We start from the raw sequence: 22257 nt of genomic DNA, 5'->3' as shown, positions 1-22257 counted from the left end.
CACAAGCCATTCCACAAAAAACAAAAGATCAGTTGTGTTGACACCACAGTAGCATGAGTGAGTTTCCATGGCAAAGTGTAAAGAATGGCAGAAGACGCTTTTAATCGTCTTTCGGTTAATTGTTCAGTGATATACAACTGCAATATTGCTGCATTCTATCCAGACTGGAATCTTTTTGTGGAATTAAATGGCATTGTTTCATCAGTAAATAAATAATTATCTTCTATATACAGTGCAGTTGCTAAAATTCATAAAGGACCTCAAAGAGCCCCTCATGACAGTGTTTTTTTTTTTTTTTACCCCTGATGACGGCCCTGGTTCAGTACAGCTGCATTATCTGTCAGCATGCCTTGTGCTTTTATAAGCTACTCCCTTAGCAATGATACCAGCTTGAACAATAGAAAGCAAGCCTCTGGTTCACTCTTTCAGATTCTGTTCAGGTACGAACCTGTTCTGCATCAATGAGAACAATTATTACACTCACTGTTATTTTTGTGGATCTGTATTCCACACACTAGACGGTGCTGATAATACACAAAACTGGTATTGGTATCCAACAAACACCATAAAGTAGATGTACAGCGGTTGTTGTTTTTATTTTTTTCATGCTTTTTGCCTTCTTAGATGTGGAGTATGTCCAGTTTACATTTAAGAGAAATCTTTAACTGCAATGAGAACACATTTTTATTTTCATCATTTTTCATTATTATTTTTTTAATTATGCATTAAAAGAGAATGCAATGTAAGGTAACTTCAAGTTTGAAAGCTAAAACTTATATAGTGTTTAATTGTCTCTCCCACATTCAAATGTGTACAAAAGTATATTGTACAACAGTAATGATATTAATATATCTCTGTACAGCTCTGTCCTTGGCCTGAAAAAACAGGCAGATAGCAGATTTAAAGAATGCTGCTTGGAGAAATAGCTTTGTTTTGTTGACAGGGTATCATTGCCCCCTACTGGCGAACTGAGGGCAATTTAAAATCTAAGCCCAGTTCAGTGACGTCCAGTTCACAAAATGTACTTCTTCACTGTAGGTATATTACTCCAGTAGGAGCCTTAGAACTGAAGCTGAAAATTATTTCAAAAAGTTTTTCTTCGGTGCATCAAAGTTGCAGAAAAAAACCTGTAAAATTGTGAAATATTATTTCATTTTAAAATAATGGATTTCTATTTTAATATACTTTAAAATGTAATTTATTCCTGTGATGCAGAGCTGAATTTTCATCAGCATCATTACTCCAGTCTCCATGATCCTTCAGAAATAATTATTGAGTGCTGATTTATTACAGTTTTGCTGTGGACTCTTTAGATGGATATATAATTTGATGAATAAAAAGAACAACATTTATTCAAAATATAAATCTTTTGTAACAATATACACTACCATTCAAAAGTTTGGGTTCAGTATTTATTTATTTATTTAAAGAAATTAATGATTTTATTCCGCAAATATTAGTTAAATTGATAAAAAGAGATAAAGACTTATATTGTTAGAAAATATTATATTCTAAATAAATGCTGCACAACTGTTTCCAGTTGATAAATCAGCATATTTTAATGATTTCTGAAGGACTCCATGACACTGAATTTATATAACAGTTAGTTTAACTAATAACAGTTATTAGTTTAACTTGATGTATTAAAATAACTAAAATTGAAATTAAAATTAATAAAGCAATATAAAATAAAATCAAAATATGAATAATAACTATAGTAGCATTTTAATTTAAACTATAATAACACTAGCTATAGCCAAACACACAGTTTTCTTTCCTGAATACAGGAACCTTTATTTTAAGTTCTAGACACTTATACAATTACAAGTATGTGTGGCAGGAAAACAACTACATTGTAAACGGTTATATTACAACATTCTCATAATACAGATGATATAAAGCCTGGTAGCTGCTCTTCATTAGGCCCTGCTGAACCGATTTCCTTCAGTGGTCCCGAAGATATGTAATAATTTGTCCAATCAGGGAGTCCCGCGGCATCATTTTCAAACCTATTAAAACACAGTTCAAAGATTAAAGTAGAGCTTAACACAAGTCCACTTTAGGTCATTTCAAATGCTGTGTTTGTGTGTTGCAGGATCTTCACCATGAGAAGTAGGATCAGAAGAAAAATGACAATTAAAGAAAAACTAAAATCTTCACTACCTGAAAGCAAAAAAAAGGCCATGCACTCGTAAAAACAAATATATCCGGGTAAGGGTATTTAAATATACAAAAGCAGAGACACAATTTACTTGTGCGAGCTTATCAGCAGGATGGAAACTGATCATGAAACCATTATGTTACAATGTAACATAAAAAAAAAAACAACAACACAAAAACTGATCAAAAACCGAAAACTTCAGGGCTGTTCAAATGAAACTTCTCTGATATCGGACCAAAAGATATTTATTTGAGGTAATGCTTCAGTTAACAACAAATGTATTAATTGTCTTATTTGTATTAAACAGCTGCTTCTCACCTTAGAATGTTTCATTTCATACCGATGTAGGTCACAGTTTTCCCAGTCTTTTTCAGTGTTTCTAGAAGGACATCCGTGCCTTTGTCTGACTCAATGAAGACCTTCTTGTTGGGCAGATCAATCTCAAACTTGACATCTGTTTAGAAACACAGCTGAACAAAGAACTATGGCAAAGCACATCTACAATATATATATATATATATATATATATATATATATAGTAGTGCTGTCAACCGATTAATCGTAATTAATCGCATCCAAAATAAAAGTCTTGTTCACATATGATATGCAATGTGCAATGTATATGCAATGTATATGCAATGTCTATATATTAAATATATTTAAATGTAATATAATATATAATATATTTTTAGTAGTGCTTTCAAATGATTAATCGCGATTAATCGCATCCAAAATAAAAGTTTTGTTAACACAATATATGAGTGTGTATTGTGTATATTTATTATGTACATGTAAACACAAACACATGCGTGAATATATTTAAGAAAAATATGCAATGTTTATATATAATATATATATATATATATATATATATATATATATATATATATATATATATGTAATATAAATTATATGAATATAAATATATACATGCTAATATTTTCTGAATATATACTGTATGTGTGTGATTTTATATATACATAATAAATATACACAGCATACACACATATATTATGTAAACAAAAACTTTTATTTTGGATGCGATTAATCATTTTGACAGCACTATTTTTGTTTACTTTGATGCGTTTAACCAAAATAGTTTCACTTAATTAATAAAAAAAAGTTAAAATGTCTTACAGGAGGACTGTGTTGGAAGCTGTGTGAAATCTGAAAAATAAAAAGCATACCCAGTTTTTGAAGCACTCGAGTGACCGCACCAGAGCATCCTTCACATGTCATGTCAACAAAAAACTCGTGAGTCTGTCATGAGAAAAGAAAACATCTAACAGGAACCAATCTTCATTCACCAGCTAGCTACAAAGCTAAGTGTCTGGGGAGTTATGCTAAACAAAAAGTGATTTTGGATGCCCATAAATTTGCAAGAAAAATATAAACATATCTATAAACATATCTTTATGAGTTATATTGTAGATAAAATGTGGAAATACCGTCATGATCGATCAGATTGATTGTCGCTGCAAGCTCAAATGAATGGCTTCTGCGGCACTGTTGCTGTTCAGTCAGATGACGCGCTGTTCAATTAAGGGACCATCTCTAAATTACTTTTTTCTTACAAAGAGTTCATTGGAACTAAGTAAACGTACAGTAAATAGTTTAAAAATTACATTTCACAATACTCGTAATCAAACTACAGTTACTTTTTGTTGATTACTTGATTGCATATTATTCACACAATGCCAATAAATTATTCATACATTATTTTCTTTCTCCCTAATTCCCTAATTTTTTGTCATTTAAATGTTTCTTTTTAAATAAGCCTGTCATTTATATACATTCAGAAAGTCTTTTAATTTTGTGGACAGTTAGTCAGGTGGATATACAGCATTTGACCACTAGATTTATAAAAATCATTTCAGGTATTTAAATTTTGCTTTAACTACTGATGAACATGTTAACGTTTATTTTAATAATCACTCATTGGTTATTTAATAATGTATTACTTTGTCTTTTGAATGACCGTTGGGGCTGAACACTTGACACAGTCAGTGAATGCTGACCTCCAGGCTGAGGTTGGTCTCTGATCAATGGATGAACACACAGATTTGGGATACGAATTGCATGCAAATATTTTAACACAACAATGATACGAGTGATATATGATTTAATGATGCTGATGATGATTGTGTTCCAGTGACGATAGTGAACTGTGTAGTTCTACATAAATTCAATTCAATTCAAGTTTATTTGTATCGTGCTTTTTACGATACAAATCATTGCAAAGCAACTTTACAGAAAGTTATGTTTCTAAAATACTTAGTAGTAGCTTATCTGTGGTGTCAGTTTATGTGCATATGGCAGAAACTTTCTGAAAAATTAATCAAAGACATAGTCAAACAGATGATGAACACTATTAACAGGAATAATTATATGATGCAAATCACACTTATAGCAAAATTTGTTAGTTATGTACAATTGTTTCAGAGTTGGCATCATCTCTGGATCCAGACTGGAGCTTTTGTAAATCCTGGTTATGGCAAAACAGAGAAACAAATAGAGATATAATTAGAGTAGCTGCTGTTCCAACCAAGTAAAATTAATTTGTTTAACCAAGGCTAAAGAATAAGAATGCGGATTTGATCAGATACAACTGCAGTCACAAATTATGAGATGCATTATTTGAATGCTTGACCAAAGAGATCTAGATTTAAACTTAGAGAGTGTGTCTGAACCCCGAACATTATAAGGAAGGCTATTCCAGAGTTTGGAAGCCAAATGCGAAAAAGCTCTAAATCATAAATAAAACTGCATAATGCATGAATTTACCTTGTGACATATAATTAATGCAGTTTAAAGAGCTGATACTGTCAAATTTTACATTACAAGAGCTCAGATGTTATCATTCTGACACAAAAATGATACACAGACATAACCATTATACATAAAAAAGGGAGTAATTAAAATACTTCATTTTTAGACGTTCCCTTTTTTTCGAAACGACTTCTGCTGCCAGAAAATAAAACAATGCATTTAAATCAAATTAAACATAACAACAAAATAAAATATACGATAAAATAAGTGTGGATCGAGGTATTACAACAGATTCCATTTGTTTTAATTATTATTTACGATGGTTTAATTTTTATCAAGGTCGCAACACTGCATTTACATACACTTTAAACGTTAAATTCTTAATTGTAGGATCAGAAACACAATTATGAGAAATGTTTGTAGGTTTGCTGAACAGAAGTGAGATCAGCTGACCGACACGTCGTCGATGGTCATGTGACTGGAGACGCGGATAAACACAATCTCGGTAGGAGTGCCTTTTCAAATCATAGCATTTCAGCTCATCTGTGCACTTCTGAGCTGTCACAGCACGTCCGGGTTCAGATATGGACTTTATGAGGTCTATATAGTATGTGTACATCATTTAACTGTGCTTACTGTAAGTACAAATCTGCCATTTCATGTAGCACAGCTGTTGTTGTTGTTGTTATTGTGACACCACTGACTGTCGACGTCTAAAGGACATATCACTGGCTATTTATGAAATTATTGCTATTTATGAGTTTACTCTTTACGGGTTATTGTCGTGATCGATGTAAACATGCATGTCAGTTATTATACAGTATCCAGGTATTCAGTATATGGCTCTTCTGTACTATATTTACCTGTTATGCTTGGTAATCTTACCGTAAGCTTTCATTTGTTAATGTTAGCGTTACTTAAAATCAGTTTACACGGATTAACAATACTTCTAAACCCTTTATTAATATTAGTGTGAATTGCAGTTTGTAGGCCTACCAATATATATTGTTAAAAGCAAACATTGTTTTTAGTTAATACACTAATTGAATGAACTGCATGAAACAAGCATAGAACAGTTTAACGTTGCTGACATTTATAAATATTAAGAAATGTTTTAAGAAATTAGTTAGGTCATGCTAGCTAATGCATGTTTTAATAAACAAATGGGATCTTATTTATTGCATGTTTTTTATTGCCTTTTTTATTATTTATAATTTTTAAGCATGTTTTTTTATTGTTGATTAAGACTTCTGTTTAAAGCACGTTTTTTTTTAATGCAATATGTTACGATAGTTAGTAAAACAACTTTGCATGTCCAGCTTGTCAGTGTCCTTTCTGAAATCTTAAGCTGCACAAACAGTTACAGCTAAGAAATGTAGTTTTACTTTGTTGATAAAGACTTCTGTTTAAAGCATGTTTTTATATGCAGCATGTTTATTAAATAGCAAGTGAACTGCATGGTCATGGAAGGCTTTTCTTTTCCATTGACCTGTATTTCTATTGATTTGACTTTTACATACCCGAGACATTAAGTAGTCTATGGGAAATGTGTTGAAGGCAAAGCAGCGGCCACTCCAAAGTCAAACATTGATTTTAGATTTGACAGAATTGAATAGAGCTGCTTTGCATTATCTTATGCACACACATAACTAGCAAAATAATCAAGCTTTCTTTTTTAACTTATTCACTGCTTCAGTTTATCACTACATTGTGTACTGGTGGAGTTGCGTGTTTGTAAAAGCCAAGTCTTTTTGTTGTTGTGTGTTAATGTTAGTTAGCGTTTACTGTTCAGTGGCTGTATTGGATCAGATGGTTCTGCACGTATGTGGTTTGGAATAGTTGAAACATCTTTTTGACTCATACAGCTGGTGTATTTCACCCTCATGTGAGCACCCTGTCTTCAGCACCAAAAACATATAGCTAGTGTTCACAGCTGACATAAAAAGCATATTTGACAATATAATTCATAATCGTTTATTCTGCATGCGTAATAATACAGATGGAGGCTGTGAATGATGAAGTAGCTCTGTGAAATCCTCGCAGCTGTTTTAGATATAAAATATCCTCATATTGTTTTTAGCCCCAGGAGATGATAGAGAATATAATGACGCAGAAAGGGCACATTGTGCGTCATTGGTGTGTTCTGGGAGGGCTATTAACTGTTCATTTGTCTGCAGTCACAGAGCCTGTAGATGCAGCGTCTCCTCAGGGAAGCTTTTGATCAGTGAAGCTATCAGTGGCAAATTACACCCCACCAAATCAAGCATGGCTTCTGATATCAACTATCAGGATGGTAAACCAATTTCCTTTTCATTATGTGACACTGATGGTGACCTTTATTTTATTATATTTTATTATATTTTATTTTTATAAATTTTTATTTATTTATTTATTTTTATCTTGTTTTTGTTTTATTTTAGAATTTAATTTAATTTATTTATTTATTTTTTATTTTTTTTTATTATTTTTATTTTATTTTATTAACTTATTTTATTTTGTTTTATTTTACTTTGTTTTGTGGCTAAGCTTTTAAAAAAATGCCATAAATAAATTAACAAACATTTAATGATTATTTTTCAAAGACATTAAACAAATGTGATCAAAAAGTATCATGGTATCCATTAAAATATTTCTTCCACTGCAAATCAGTATATTAGAATGATTTCTATATGTATGAATGAGATGCTAATCTACAGAACTAACAATTATTGCTAAATGTATGACTGAATCATATAATAACTTAATAATATTGATAGTTCATCGTCTAGCTGACTACGTCTTGTATTATTATTATTATTTTTTCTAAAATCCTGTCAAATGTGCACAAACTACTAGCTACTACTAAATATTGTAGAAACATAATTTTCTGTAAAGTTGCTTTGTAACGATTTATTTTGTAAAAAGCGCTATACAAATAAACTTGAATTGAATTGAATTGAAAATCTTTTTTATTTTTACTTTTCATCTTTTCATTTAAATGAAGTTTTAGTAATTTTTTTTATTTTTTTATGTGTCTATATAGTTAACTAAAATAACGTTGCACTGAAGACCCGAGTAAAGATGCTTAAAATTCAGCTTTGCATCCCACAAATAAATTACTTATGAAAATATATTAAAATGGAAATCAGTTATTTGAAATTGTAATAATATTACTGTTTTCACACTATTTTTGATCAAATAAATGCAGCTTTGAAGAACACGAGACTTTTTCATAAAGGTTTGAAGAGCAGCAGAAGTGTTTTTTGTTCATTGTTTAAGATTATGTGAAAGCTATATTTATGTGTTGACCCTAGGCCCAGACTTTTCCAGAAGAGATGAGAGTCCCGCTGAAGATGAGCCCATCCATTCCCCCGGTTCCCCACGACAGACAGAATACGAACGAATCGGAGGAAGAACAGGATCCTCGTAAGCACTGTGATCACCTTTTAAACCTTCATGTTCATAGGCCTGCTTTAATTTTGAGTTAATATGTTTTTTGTTTAGGTTTCTTCAGACCTTAATTCATTTACTTAAAGGAAATATCGGTACGGGACTCCTCGGCTTGCCTCTGGCTGTCAAGAATGCAGGACTCGTGGTAGGACAGAACATTTAATTTGGAGATAAACGCTCATGATGTTATGTTCTCGAATGTTCTGGTTACCTTTAATAAAATCAGAATAATTGCTTTAAAATGTGTATCGCTGCACGTACGCTTCTCTTTGAGATTGCTGTTTTATAATTGTATGTACTTATCTGAACATGATCTGATTTTGTCAGTATCATGTCAGCCTTTCATTTTCGTTTCTCTCAGGTTTCCCGTAAGTCTTGTGATTTTTAAGAACTTGCACACCTAGGACAGGTTTTGGTTTCTGAAGAGAGAATGTGTTCGTTCATGTGTGATGTAGCGCTCACAGGAGCAGCACATACAGTACATGCATTCATTAATAATATAGAAAAGCTACAGTCAGGGTGCAGAATTAACACTTTCCACGAACAATTAAGAATTGATGAGTAAATACAAGTGCTGTCTTGTTGCAGTTTAAAGAAACAAAAAAGTTTAAGGATTACTTCGATTTTTAATTCTAAATAATTTAATATTTTATTTTCTCTTCTCAAGATTTTGCAAGATTTTTTTGTCTTATGATCACCAAGGCTGTTTTTATCTAATGTGAAATATTATTACTATTTAAAATGACATTTTTCTATTTTAATATATTTTAAAATGTAATTTATTCCTGTGATCAAAGCTGTATTTTCAGCATCATTCCTCCAGGCTTCAGTGTCACGTGATCTTCAGAAATCATTCTGATATGATGATTTGCTGCTCAAGAAACATTTTTTTTTATTATTATTAATGTTGAAAACGGTTGGTTTGCTTCAAAGTGTTGTGAAAAGCATGATACTTTTTTTCTCTCCAGGATTCTTTGATGAATAGAAAGTCCAAAAGAACAGCATTTATATAAAATATTAATATTTTGTGTCATTATAAATGTTTTTATTGTAACTTCAGATCATATCGATATGCCCTTCTTTGTGTATAATGTATTTATTTCTTAGAAAATATATTACTGACCCCAAACTTTGAACAGAAGTAAATGTAGATTTTATTCTTTCCATTTTATGGTCACATGTAAGAGTAACAGCATGCCCTTTCTCAACAGTCCTCTTTTTTTTGAGGGGGCCTCATTCATGATTATAGCAGAGTAATGTTTAAGTCCCTAACTATAGGTCTGAGCCTTAAACATTACTAGCATCTGACGTGTTTTTGTTTTGTTTTTGAAAGCGATCACTTTCTTTGTCTCCTGTCTGTGTGTATGGCACAGCTGCAGCATTAAGATATGCTTGTGTCATTATTTTCAGCCTCTGAAGACCACACAACGGTTTGAACACTGATAATAATAGAAATGTTTCTTGAGCAGCAAATCATCATATCAGAATGATTTCTGAAGATCATGTGACACTGAAGACTGGAGTAATGATGCTGAAAATACAGCTGTGCATCACAGGAATGATTACACTTTAAATGAGAGAATTAGATCAGTTATAATCAGTAGAAGAGTCATGACCGACATGTTGAGTGCCATGTTAAAGCACAAGATTTCAGACTGTTCCTGGTGGGCTGTGTTTGACATCCACGTTCTTTAAAAGACTTCATGTAGTAGTTGATTAAATGCTTTCTCAGTGGTCTGATGCTCTCTGTCTCCTCTCTTTCTGCAGCTGGGGCCTTTGAGTCTTCTGGTTATGGGGATTGTGGCTGTTCACTGCATGAACCTCCTCGTCAAATGTGCACATCATCTAAGCGCAAAGTAAGAATAAACAGCTTGAATGTTTTTGATACCTAACATCTGTTTTTTGTTTTTATTCTGTCACGGTCAATTTTAGTGTAGGTTCCTTTATTCTTTTGCATTAGGCCTACATAGTTATATGGAGATATTTATTCATCTCTGTTCATTTATCTATCTGTTTATTTGTATGTGTATTTATCTATCCATTCAGATATACAGTACAGACCAAAAGTTTGGAAACATTACTATTTTTAATGTTCTTGAAAGAAGTTTCTTCTGCTCAGCAAGCCTGCATTTATTTGATCAAAAATATAGAACAAAATTTAATATTGTGAAATATTATTAAAATTTAAAATAATTGTTTTTAAATGTATTATACTTTAAATTATCATTTATTTCTGTGATGCAAAGCTGGATTTTTAGGATCATTATCACATGATCCTTTAGAAATCATTCTAATATGATGATTCATTATCAAAGTTGGAAACAGTTCTGCTGCTTAATATTTTTTCAGAACATGTGATACTTTTTTAGGATACTTTGATGAATAATAATAATAAAAAAGAAGCTATGTTTTTAAAATATAAATATTTTGCAACAACAATATATACTACTGGTTGGGGTCCGTTTTTTTTCTTTCTTTTTTTTCTTAAATAAAATCAATACTTTTATTCAGCAAGGATGTGTTAAATTGATAAAAAGTGATAGTAAAGAAATGTATTATTAGAATATATATTATTAGAATTTTTATTTTTATTTTGAATAAATGCAGGTCTTTTTAACCTTTTATTCATCAAATATATCAAGCAGCAGAACTGTTTCCAACACTCATAATAAATCAGAATATTAGAATGATTTCTAAATGATCATGTGATCGACTGGATGTTACATGTGACACTGAAGGCTGGAGGAATGATGCTGAAAATAATTCAGCTTTGCATCACAGGAATATATTATTTTTTAAAAGTATATTCAAATAGAAAACTATTATTTTAAGTTGTAATAATATTTCACAATATTACAGTTTTTTTTCTATATTTTTGATCAAATAAATGCAGGCTTGATGAGCAGAAGAAACTTCTTTCAAAAACATTAAAAATAGTAATGTTTCCAAACTTTTGGTCTGTACTGTATATATGTACACACACACATATATGTGTATACATATATGTATTTATATATGTATATATACATATACATTTATTTATACATTCCCCCAGGTTCTATTCATTAATTTATGTATTTGATTGTTCAGGAAAAAAAAAATGTTTATTGGAAATAATAAATTCTTGTGTTTCTGTAGGCAGTAGACTGTTAAAGCACACATTAGTTTTAATGAAATACTGTCTGTTAAGGATGGGGAAGCCCTTTCTTTCCTACGGAGATGCGGTGGAGTATGGCATGGAGAACGTGTCGTGGCTGAGCAGACACTCTCTGTGGGGAAGGTACAGTAACTCAACGGCTGTCTGTTTCCAGCGCTAACAGAGCAGTTTTTAAGTTCAGCAGTATGTTAAAGTTGACTTAACACTTTCTGCTGTTATCAGCATGATCTTTAACCATTTGTCACATGACTCTCTCGTCACCTGATCTCTGTGCTACGTCACCGTTTCACATCTTGCACATGATGATACATCACCCATGCATCTGATAATCTGAAGATGTTATTAAGTATTATTAATTAATGTATGTGTGATTAGAGGGCAGGATTTGTGACGTTTAGACTGTGTAATTACCCAAAATAATAGTTTGAGTTGTAGCTGAACAGTGATTTGTGTGTTGTTTTTGGCTTTCAGGCGTATTGTGAATCTGTTCCTCAACATAACCCAGCTGGGCTTCTGCTGCGTTTACTTTGTGTTCCTCAGCGACAATGTCAAACAGGTAAGAGAGCTAGAAATACAGAAGAGACTTTTTTTCAGATTTCAATCAAGGCTTTGCTCACATTCAAATAATACTCTGTGTGAATCGCACACAGCATAATGTCCTTTACTGTCATATTAAAAAAATAAAATCCAGATAAAGCAGTAGTGTTCACATAGGTCGAACATACAATTTGCTAGATTTGATTCACAGTGGACATTAACTTTAAAAGAGTAGTAGTATATGTTTCTTTTAGATCAGTAAATGCAACTGTCTTAACTCACCACAAGAGGGCAGCATTGCGCTTTAGTGCAACAAAAACATGTTCTTCCTTTCTATAATTTGAATTTACACATAAGTACAATTCTCTGTTCGGGTGTTAAAAGAGCATTGTTACTTCCATTAAATAATCTTTTCTTTTCCTTGCATGTTGTAGGTGGTTGAAACCGCAAACGGGACGACCGGGAACTGTCACAACAACGAAACCGCAGTGATTGTCCCCGGCTACGACTCTCGCCTCTACATGCTCTTCTTCCTGCCCTTTATCATCGTGTTGGTGTTCATCCGCAACCTCAAGTACTTGGCTCCTCTGTCGTTTGTAGCAAACATTTCCATGTGCGCCAGCCTGGTCTTCATATACTACTACTGTCTGACGGTAAGACACACTTCAACTGGTAAAGGCTTTCAGTGTGTGGCCTGAATTACTAACAAGTTACGTTTCATATATTGCATCATTATTTATAGTGATTAGTGTCAGGTATAATTCTGTATCATCCTGAGTGGAACAAAAAGTCACACTATAAATGAATAGCCTATAGTGTATTCATATATAATATATAAAACACTATATATGCATTAGAAAACAAAATATTAGTAGCATGTAGCACAGATGCACTTTTCAAACGGAATGTTTAAAAAAAGTTTGTTAGATTTGAAATGATACAACAATAGATACTTTGCTAAAAGCAGTCCTCAGGACCAAGGGCTCTCCCCGGGCCGCTGATTGAGTCTCAGAGGTTATTGATGAAGAGTTAAGTGTCGATGACAGGTTTCAGTGTTGTTTTTTAGAGCCCTTTTTATATTGAACAGCTTTAAATGCTTTAAATCGGACCCTCCTCCTGTAATCTGCAAGCCAGCTGAGCTGAGAAACTAGCAAGAAGGTAACAGAATGTTTCAGTGAGGAAAGAAATTAGTTTTTCTTTGTCCAGCTGGTTTGAGATTGACTGAATTGAAGAGTCAAGGGTTTCCAAAATGCTTACATGGCTGGACATAAAGCATTTCCTCTAAATGCATCTTGAATCAACACATACAATCACTGTAAATTAATACTGTGAATTATAGTCAACATTTCTGCTCCAAATATTTTTTAAAGATCTGATTTATGCAATGTGTTCAAAGTATTTGAGACTTTTTAAATATTATATTTCTATTATATAATATTTTTATAACAAAATTTGACATGTAAATAAATATTTGCATGAATAATTAATAAAAAATATTTATATTTAATATTATGACGTTTTAACAATACCGTACAAACGTTGGGGTCATTAAGATTATTATATATTTATATATATAAAATATTTTAAAGGTGCTTTGAATTTATCAAATGACAATAAAGACTTTCTATAATTTTATTAATATTTCTATTTTAATATTTGCTGTTTTATTAATTAAAGTTTTGATTCATTAATAAATCCTGAATAAAAAAAAAAGTATCATGGTTTACCGAAAAATATGAAAGCACAACTGTTTTCAACATTGATAATAATTGATAATACATTGAAATGTTTCTTGAGCAGCAAATCAGCATATTAAAATGATTTCTGAAGGAACTTGATTCTGAAGCCTGGAGTAATAATGCTGAAAATACAGCTATGATCACAGGAATAAATTACATTTTCAAATATATTCAAATAGAAACTGGTTATTTTAAACAACAATAATATTTCACAATTATTACTGTAATTTTGATCAAGTAAATGCAGCAGAAAAAAATATAAAATGTAAAAAAGAAGCATTTTCATAATCTCAGACTTTGGGAGTCCACTATATATCCATGTAATCTTTACTTATATATATATATATATATATATATATATATATATATATATATATATATATATATATATATATATATAAAATTTTAACATTTAAAATGTTTTTTCTGTTTCTTTGCTTCGTCAGAATATCCCATACCCTATCAACCTCCCGCTGGCAGGAAGAGGAGTTGACTATCCTCTCTTCTTTGGAACAGCAATATTCGCCTTTGAGGGAATTGGAGTTGTACGTTTTTCTTTTGCTCTGATATTTTGTTTGCCACCACAGAAAAAATCTTTAAAGTGAAAAAAGTTGATTTTAAAAAGGTGTCATACTCAATCTTCATCAGGTGCTCCCACTTGAGAATAAGATGCAGAATCCCAGAGACTTCCCCAGGGTCCTGTATCTGGGCATGGGCATCGTCACCACCCTCTACATCTCTCTGGGCACCATCGGCTACATTGGCTTCGGAGAGCATATCCGGGGCAGCATCACTTTAAACTTACCATTGTGCTGGTGAGTGCCTGGAGAGCTTTCATCTTTGTTTGTTTGTTTATTTATTTATTGTTTTATCGATTTTTTTTTTTTTTTTTTTTTTTTTACCATGATGAATATGATGATTATTATGAAAAAGTTAAAACAGAAATTATACAAGATATTATAAAAATATAATGCATAAAAGCTATCCTGATTTTTAGGATGGACATGAGACTAATATCCATGCACTATCATGCACATTTTGTTTTTATTTAAAAAAAAAACGTAAAAAAAAACGTTTCCACCAACATATGAAGCAGCACAACTGTTTTCAGCATTGATCATAATAATAAATATTTATTAATATTAGCATATTAGAATGATTTCTGAAGGGTCATGTCGCACTGAAGACTGGAGTAATAATGCTGAAAATTCAGCTTTGTCATCACAGAAATAAATTGCATTATAAAAAATATTCAAGTAGAAAACTGTTATTTTAAACTGTAATAATATTTCACAAGATTACTGTTTTTATTTCTGTTTTACTGAAGACTGGAGTGTTGATGCAAAAAAATGTTTTTTTTTTTTAAATGAATAAACGTAAATAAATATTTTAAATATTAATAATATTTCACAATATTACTTCTTTTACTGTATTTTTACTAAATTAATATTTTGATAAAAAATATTGTAATAGTGTAAGTTATAAAAGTGCACAAGAATAAACATTGTAATAATATTTATAGTATTTTTATATGGATTTTTTTATGTACCAAATCTATTCACACCAAGCGAGACCTAGCCTTTCAATAAATAAAGTTTATTCACTTCATGCGAATACAAAGAAAACATTATAAACAGGTCACTGAGCTCAGGTGACAAAAAAGCTGACTGAAACTACTAAGGAACTGGGAACAGACCCAAATACACCCATTGACATCATTTCCTGCCGACAAACCCGGGTGCAAAGGAGAAGCTGTGACTGAATTGCTGAATTGCAGAAGTGTCCGTCTTGTTTTGCTATTACACTTTAGTGATAGATGTGTCACTCCAGAGACAAATGCTCTTTCAGAATCAGAATCAGAAACAGAAAGAGCTTCAATGCTAGCTACGTTTACACAAACAGAATGACACTGACAAGATACAGATAATAAAAAGAATAGAAATATGATGAGTAAATATGAAATAGGAATATACAGAAGAAGAAAAAAAAACAATATGCAAAGTAGACAATAGATGGTGTTTGTGGTTACAGGTGTTTTATGAACAAATGCAAGGAAATATAAAAAGAGATGTATAGATAGTGTTGTGTATTACACGTTATTACCAAGTTAAGTGTTCATGAGATGGATTTCCTAAGGGACGAAACTGTTCAAATGCCTGTCCAATCTGGTGCTCAGTTCTCTGTAGCGCAGAACAGACAGCTGCAGGAAGAGGAAGTGGCATGGGTGTGAGGGATGATCCAGGATGATTTTGTCAGCTCTTTTGCTCACTCTGGATGAGTGCAGTTCTTGGAGAGCGGGGAGGGTTGTGCCAGTGCTTGGCTCAGCAGTCTGGAGTCTCCGCTGGGGACTTTAAGGTCTGATTTGTTTATAGAAGTGCAGAAGATCGACTCAATGACTGCAAAGTACAACTGTTTAGCTGTACAGCTGTGCAAAACCACATTCATATATGATCACGGCTTTGCGCAGTGAACAACGGCTCTGTGTAGTAAATGCTGCTGCATGTAAAGCATGCATGTGATGGAGATTTACCGCTGATTACAGAGCTGCCTTTACTGACAAGATGCGCGTCATTTATCATATAGGGTTATTGCTGTGTTTAGGGAAAAAAGGACTATAATTTAATAATTTAAATTCAAGCAACAACACAAATAAATACAATAGAGCAAAGATACAAATAAAATGAACAGTGCTTTTCTGTTTTTTAGGTGGGTCTACCATTAGTTTTTAGGTACAGAAATTTAATAAAGTAATCAAAAGTTAAATAACAGTCGAGTGTCAGCAGTGAGTGATTTCCTTGTCTTTTCTCGGTTTGACTAACATTAAAAACTTTAAAGCTGCGGTTGGTAACTTTTGACGCTCTAGCGGTTAATAAACAGAACTGCTTGCGTCTTGCGGAAGATCATTGTAGCCGGAACTACTTCTCTCTGTTTATGTCTATGAAGAATCACAAAGGTACTGGGTTACTCCGCCGCGGTATCCCCGAAGCAATCTAAAATAGTCTGAATATAAACACTTATTATAGGTGCACCCTAGTGATTCAGGACAAGCTAAAAACACGGTTTGGAAAATGGATTCATGGTGTACTCGCTTATTATATACATTTTTCTACATTTTGAACACAAACAAAGTTACGGACCGCAGCTCTGATTGGTTGTTTCTTACCGGGAGCGGATGACTTTCTGCAAATGGCAATAGGAGCACTGGGAGGAGCCAGAGGAGCTTGATTTTTTCTCAGATTATCTGTCTCATATTCTACTGTCAGGACATAATGACAGGTTTAATAAATATATTTTTACAAAAGTTACCTACTGCAGCTTTAAGTCAATGCATGGATCCAGTACACTGATACTGAACGTTCAGCTGTCTTCTAGGATCCTCACCAAGACAGGCATGTTATCATTTTTGTCTATTTGTTCGCTCAAGCACTAGACTCTGTATTTGCACACTCTCTGAGACACTGGTTTGTCACTTCGGATGAGCGCACACACAAATCTTCTCACTGTACATGCAAATTCTCATTTGCATCTTCTGGCTCTTGATTACTTAATCTGGCAAGGCTTAATGAGTTTAAACACAGATAGCAACGTGTGCTGTTCAGATCTCACCCGTGCACACATGATATCAACACTCGGGTGATGATGGCATAACTGACTTGGTAACAAAGTAGACAATGAGTGACTGGTTTGTCCATGTGGTTTTTTTTTTTGTAAATGTTGTTGTGATGTTTTGGGAAGCCAGAATGCATATCCATCGACAGAGACATCTATTAACCAAACTCTGTCTGTTTTGTGTGTTGTTATGTTTAAAAAGCCATATTACAGATGCATTGTCAGATTTTAAGGTGCTGTATGTATGATTGACACTGAGTGGTTGAACTAGGTATTGCAGACCAAATTTAAAATATTGGAGAAAGTTTTTTTTCACACGCCCCCTCCTCCTCTGACTTGACGCACACACAGGTTGCCAGATTGATGCCCTGATCCCTTTAATTTGCCAGTTTCCAAATTAGACCATTCTCCCTTTTTATAACTGACTTTAAAATGTTATGACCAGTCTTAGACGACTAACTTTTTAAGACTAGTCTAAGTGGTTTATATTCTGTTCTGTAGGTTATATCAGAGCGTGAAGCTGCTTTACTCTTTTGGGATCTACATCACGTATGCGCTGCAGTTCTACGTGTCAGCAGAGATCCTGATCCCTCCGGCGGTGGCACGCTGCGGTCCCAGATGGGCGTTGATGGTGGACCTCAGCATCCGCGTGGCTCTCGTAGGCCTCACATGTAAGTCGTACTGCAACAAAACACCTTAAAGGGTGGGTGAAATGCTATTTCATGCATACTGAGTTTTTTAGACTGTTAAAGAGCTGGATTCCCATGCTAAACATGGACAAAGTTTCAAAAATTAAGTTGTACGTTTGAAGGAGTATTTTTGGAACAAAAGTTTCATCACAAGTTTCGGAAAGTTTTTTTCGAGTATGGCTCTGTGTGACTTTAGATGGAGCGGAATTTCCTTATATGGGTCCTGAGGCACTTCTGCCGGAAGAGCGCACGCTCCCGTATAGCAGAGCACTGAGAGCACAGGCATTCACTGATCAGAGCGAGAGACCAAATTTTTCACAAAAGAAGTGTGTTTTTGGTTGCCAGGGCAAGACAACCCTGCACAGATTACCAAAAAAAAAACCGCATTAAGGGACCAGTGGATGGAGTTTATTTTTACAGAGCATCAACGGAGTTGTGCAAGTGTTTTTGTTTGTTCCCTGCATTCCGAAGATGCTTGTTTTACAAACAAAGCCCAGTTTGACGCTGGATTTGCACATCGTTTATTTCTTAAGGATAATGCAGTCCCAACGAAAAAGGGTCACGATCGTGTGTTGGAACCGCATGCGGTGAGTAAAACTGCTTCAAATATCTCTGTGTTGTTAACTTAGCTATCAGCGCGTAAGCACATCAAGTAAACAACATGCGATGTTGTCATCAAACTGCATTTTCCACATGAAACGTTACAGCTTAAAAAAAAAAAAAAAAGACGACATAAAGTGGAACTTAGTCATTTTCCAAAACCGCTAAGCAAATATATACAGTTTCAGTACATACCACATAGAGACGCTGTTGTTGATGCTGCTCTTGTTAAATTTCAGCCTCTGGATCTGATTCTGGATCATAAATAAATGGCTGAATCTGACTGTTAGTCATGGTTTGTTTTGGATGTTTTTTTCCTCACGGTAATGTCACAGCTTCCAAACGATCTCAACCCAAAAGCCTACTGGCGCTCGTGATTCTTTAGCTCCGCCCACACGTTACGCCTCCAGACGGTCGTGTTTTTCCGGGAAAAATCGGTACAGACTATCTTTCTCTTATGAATATAATAAAAATAAAGACTTTTTGGAGTTATGAAGGATGCAGTGCTACTCTATAGGTACTCAAGATTAACAGGATATTGAGTGAAAACAAGCATTTCACCCCCCCCCCTCCCCCTTTAAAACAACCAAAAACCTCTCCACTCCAGCAGTCTTTCAGTTAAAACCATCAGCCGTTTAGTCGCTTGCGTCAAAAGTCGGGAGTGTTTTCAACGGCTCATTTACTTCTGCACGCGTTCATGCGCGTGTCGAATTGTGGCTCAAGGTTGTTCAGCCACTTTACAGAGCATTTGTCATTGTTAGAAGTCTATTTTTACCTTTTGTCACTCTTTCTGAAATAAGCCGGACCTTGAACACAGCAGCGAATGTTTTCCGCGTGTGACTCAGCCGTGCAATAGATGTTCAGACGGGGTGTTGGAAATGAGGTTTGTGTTTTGATTGCATGATGTAAGTGGGTCTCACAAGGGGTGGTTGGGTAGTGAACCTGAATGTGTCCCTCTTTATCTGTAAATGAAAGAAATCATGCCTTCTCCCACTTACATCCGCAGCCTTAATCTCAGGTGTCACATGACGACCATATATGTAGATTACATATTAATGCATGTTACTGCTAGGTTTCATTTTTATTATTTATCATTTACCCAATATTTCTTTACACCACTTTTCTGTCTTACTGTTTTGAGAAAAACGTCTGTTAAGAACATATATTTTAAAAATATGGACAAATCCTTTAGATGGAAGAATACATTCATATATGATTCTCATACTCACCAAGGCTGCATTTTTTTTATTTAAATTAAAGTAAAAACAGGAATACTGTGGCATATTGTTGCACTTAAAACAAGTCTTCTATTTTTGGTTTAAAAATATAATTTATTACTGTCAAGGCTAAGCTGAATTATATAGAATATAAAAATAAAAAAGGCTCTTTATGTATATCTCCCAATTCTAATTTATTTTTATTTTTTTTATAAAAATTCTGAGAAAATGTCAACAAACCAATTTTTTTTTTTTTTTATCTGTGGCACAAACATTCTTCCATAGAATTACTCTGGTCTTTAACATCACGGTTATCATGGTAAAACCCAAACTTTTGAACAAAAGTGCAGTTTATATATATATATATATATATATATATATATATATATATATATATATATATATATATATATTATTTTGTTCGATTTTTGGAGTAAAATACGACTCAAACATGTTCTTGACAGGTTTTGGGAAATTCGCTTTGTACATCTATTATCTGACCATGTGTAACATGTCTGAAAAAAAATAATAATAATTTGTCAATGGTTTGAAAAGGACTCTATAAAGGACTGGAGAAATCAATATGCTACATTTTTCTGTGTTGTTGCTTGTGTCAACCTAGTAGCTTTGAACCGGTTTAAAGCAGAAACATTAAAGCAGTTTCGCGGTCATGTGAATGACTCAAGCGTGGAGGAAAAACATCAGCATTGTGGGGTTGGCATGGAGTCGGATGTGCAGATGTGAGGTTATATTTGGTTATTAGTTAAATTGAGCATTGTAAACATAGTTTTTTTCCAATCTCCCATGTGATACCAGGGAGGGGCCTTTTTGAGTGTAAATCGCCCAAGGCATTGTGCTTGATGTTATTATTTGGCTTTTTGACAATAGAAGTGAATGAAAATGTCATGTGATGCATTAGATGTGATGTGAAATGTAATGCATGTTTATCTCCTGAATGTTTTTTTTTTTTCATACATGACCCAGTGTGAACACGTGTGATTATCATAGTAGTGGATATTACTAAAGTACAATAACATAAAAAACAGCTCGAGGGTGAGTAAATGATGACCAAATTTCCATTTTTGGGTAAGTTTGTGTGCAGCTCTTTTTCCGGATCAGTTACAGGGTGTAAGGGTTGACTGTGGGTTGGTCAGCTTTCTGAATATTAATCACACCGATTCACACGGGATGTGCATCTCTGAGGTGAAGATGCCATCAAAGCCCCTTCACAGTTCATCACGCTTTACATCAGGCGGTTACAAATGGGCATGTCCAGGAGAACCTCATCGAAGCTTGTGCCGACGGCAATCTGTTGTCATTTCCTCAGAATGATACTTTGACAGAGTGTTGGACGCTCCACTAACCATTTAGTTCAGACGTCTTCAGCTAGCCATTCATCATGCCCTCCATTTGAATGTCACTGACTTCGGGTCAAAACTGTGGAGCCAACAAATACAGCTAAGTTGACAGTCCTTTCTCTCACAGATGACAAAGTCAGATTTTTTTGTTGTTGTGTCTTGTTTTTAAACATATGTTATAGGTACTTGAAAAGCAAAACTGCATACAAATGTTTTTTTTTTTTTTATAGTAACATTTTAATCGTGATTTTGTTTTTAAAAAATAATTTAAAAAAAATGAAACTTAGATTCTTAATTTTGAATTAAACTAGTATTTTATTCAGCAATGATGCATTCAGTGAACCAAAAGTGAAATTTCTAATCTTGCAAAAGATTAATCTGAGGATCCTAAAAAATGCATCACAGTTTCCAGAAAAATAACTGTTTGAACACTGATAATAATCAGAAAAGTTTCCTGAGCAGCAAATCAATATGTTAGAATGATTTCTGAAGATCATGTGACACTGAAGACTGGAGGAATGATGCTGAAAATACAGCTTTGATCTCAGGAAGAAATTACATTTAAAAATAAATTGGATTAGAAAACAGTAATTTTTATTATTTCATAATATTACTGTTTTAAATGCATTTTTTGATTCAATAAATAAAAATTTGGTGAGTTGTTTAAAATCTTGCAGACCCCAAACTTTTAAATGGTAGTGTACATTAAAAATGAGTGTTTACTTTCAGATTAAATCACTGGACATATTTAAAATATTACATATGAAACATAAATACGACAAGGATTATTATTCTTTTTTTTCTATAATTAAATTAGATTTTAAAAAGGTTTTTGCCTTTTTTATCATGAATGCTATGTTTTTAATGGGTCATTGAGACATAAATGCAACAGCGTTTCTTGAGGATTATGCCTGAAACAAGAACAATCTTTTCCCCAATCACTGGGGGAAAAACAACAAACTTAATTCAAGATATAGACATCCACACAGTTA

The 22257-nt window shown here is 33.3% G+C and overlaps 2 protein-coding genes across 4 annotated transcripts in view; one reads left to right on the top strand and one right to left on the bottom strand.

Annotated features, from left to right (window-relative positions):
• Window positions 1-1763: 1763 nt before the first annotated feature.
• Window positions 1764-3726, bottom strand: atox1 (antioxidant 1 copper chaperone). Its single transcript, XM_052614430.1, has 4 exons — window positions 3610-3726; window positions 3349-3421; window positions 2480-2615; window positions 1764-2009 (listed from the first exon to the last, which is right to left on the bottom strand). Exons 1-3 carry the CDS (start codon window positions 3613-3615, stop codon window positions 2491-2493), a joined length of 204 nt encoding a protein of 67 aa, XP_052470390.1. The 5' UTR covers window positions 3616-3726; the 3' UTR covers window positions 1764-2009; window positions 2480-2490.
• A 1665-nt stretch (window positions 3727-5391) lies between these two features.
• Window positions 5392-22257, top strand: part of LOC128027335 (proton-coupled amino acid transporter 1) — a 34067-nt gene continuing 17201 nt past the window's right edge. Inside the window, exons 1-11 of one of the 3 annotated variants that reach the window (XM_052614872.1) lie at window positions 5392-5435; window positions 7114-7223; window positions 8224-8335; window positions 8414-8504; window positions 10127-10215; window positions 11550-11639; window positions 11988-12072; window positions 12488-12706; window positions 14239-14337; window positions 14441-14607; window positions 17903-18072. In XM_052614872.1, coding sequence (XP_052470832.1) covers window positions 7196-7223; window positions 8224-8335; window positions 8414-8504; window positions 10127-10215; window positions 11550-11639; window positions 11988-12072; window positions 12488-12706; window positions 14239-14337; window positions 14441-14607; window positions 17903-18072 — 1150 coding nt within the window. In that variant the 5' untranslated portion in view covers window positions 5392-5435; window positions 7114-7195. Of the gene's footprint in view, window positions 5568-7107; window positions 7224-8223; window positions 8336-8413; window positions 8505-10126; window positions 10216-11549; window positions 11640-11987; window positions 12073-12487; window positions 12707-14238; window positions 14338-14440; window positions 14608-17902; window positions 18073-22257 lie in introns of all 3 variants that reach the window. The other 2 variants (XM_052614873.1, XM_052614874.1) reach the window with 2 other exon arrangements.

Source organism: Carassius gibelio, chromosome A14 (genome assembly GCF_023724105.1).
Source record: "Carassius gibelio isolate Cgi1373 ecotype wild population from Czech Republic chromosome A14, carGib1.2-hapl.c, whole genome shotgun sequence".
NCBI classification, from domain to species: domain Eukaryota; kingdom Metazoa; phylum Chordata; class Actinopteri; order Cypriniformes; family Cyprinidae; genus Carassius; species Carassius gibelio.
This window is presented reverse-complemented; position numbering and strand designations above follow the sequence as displayed.

Coding starts and splice junctions, on each gene's coding strand:
- atox1 (XM_052614430.1), bottom strand. Junction 2,616..3,348: donor TCGAGTGCTTCAAAAACTGG/GTATGCTTTTTA, acceptor GTTTCTAAACAG/ATGTCAAGTTTGAGATTGAT.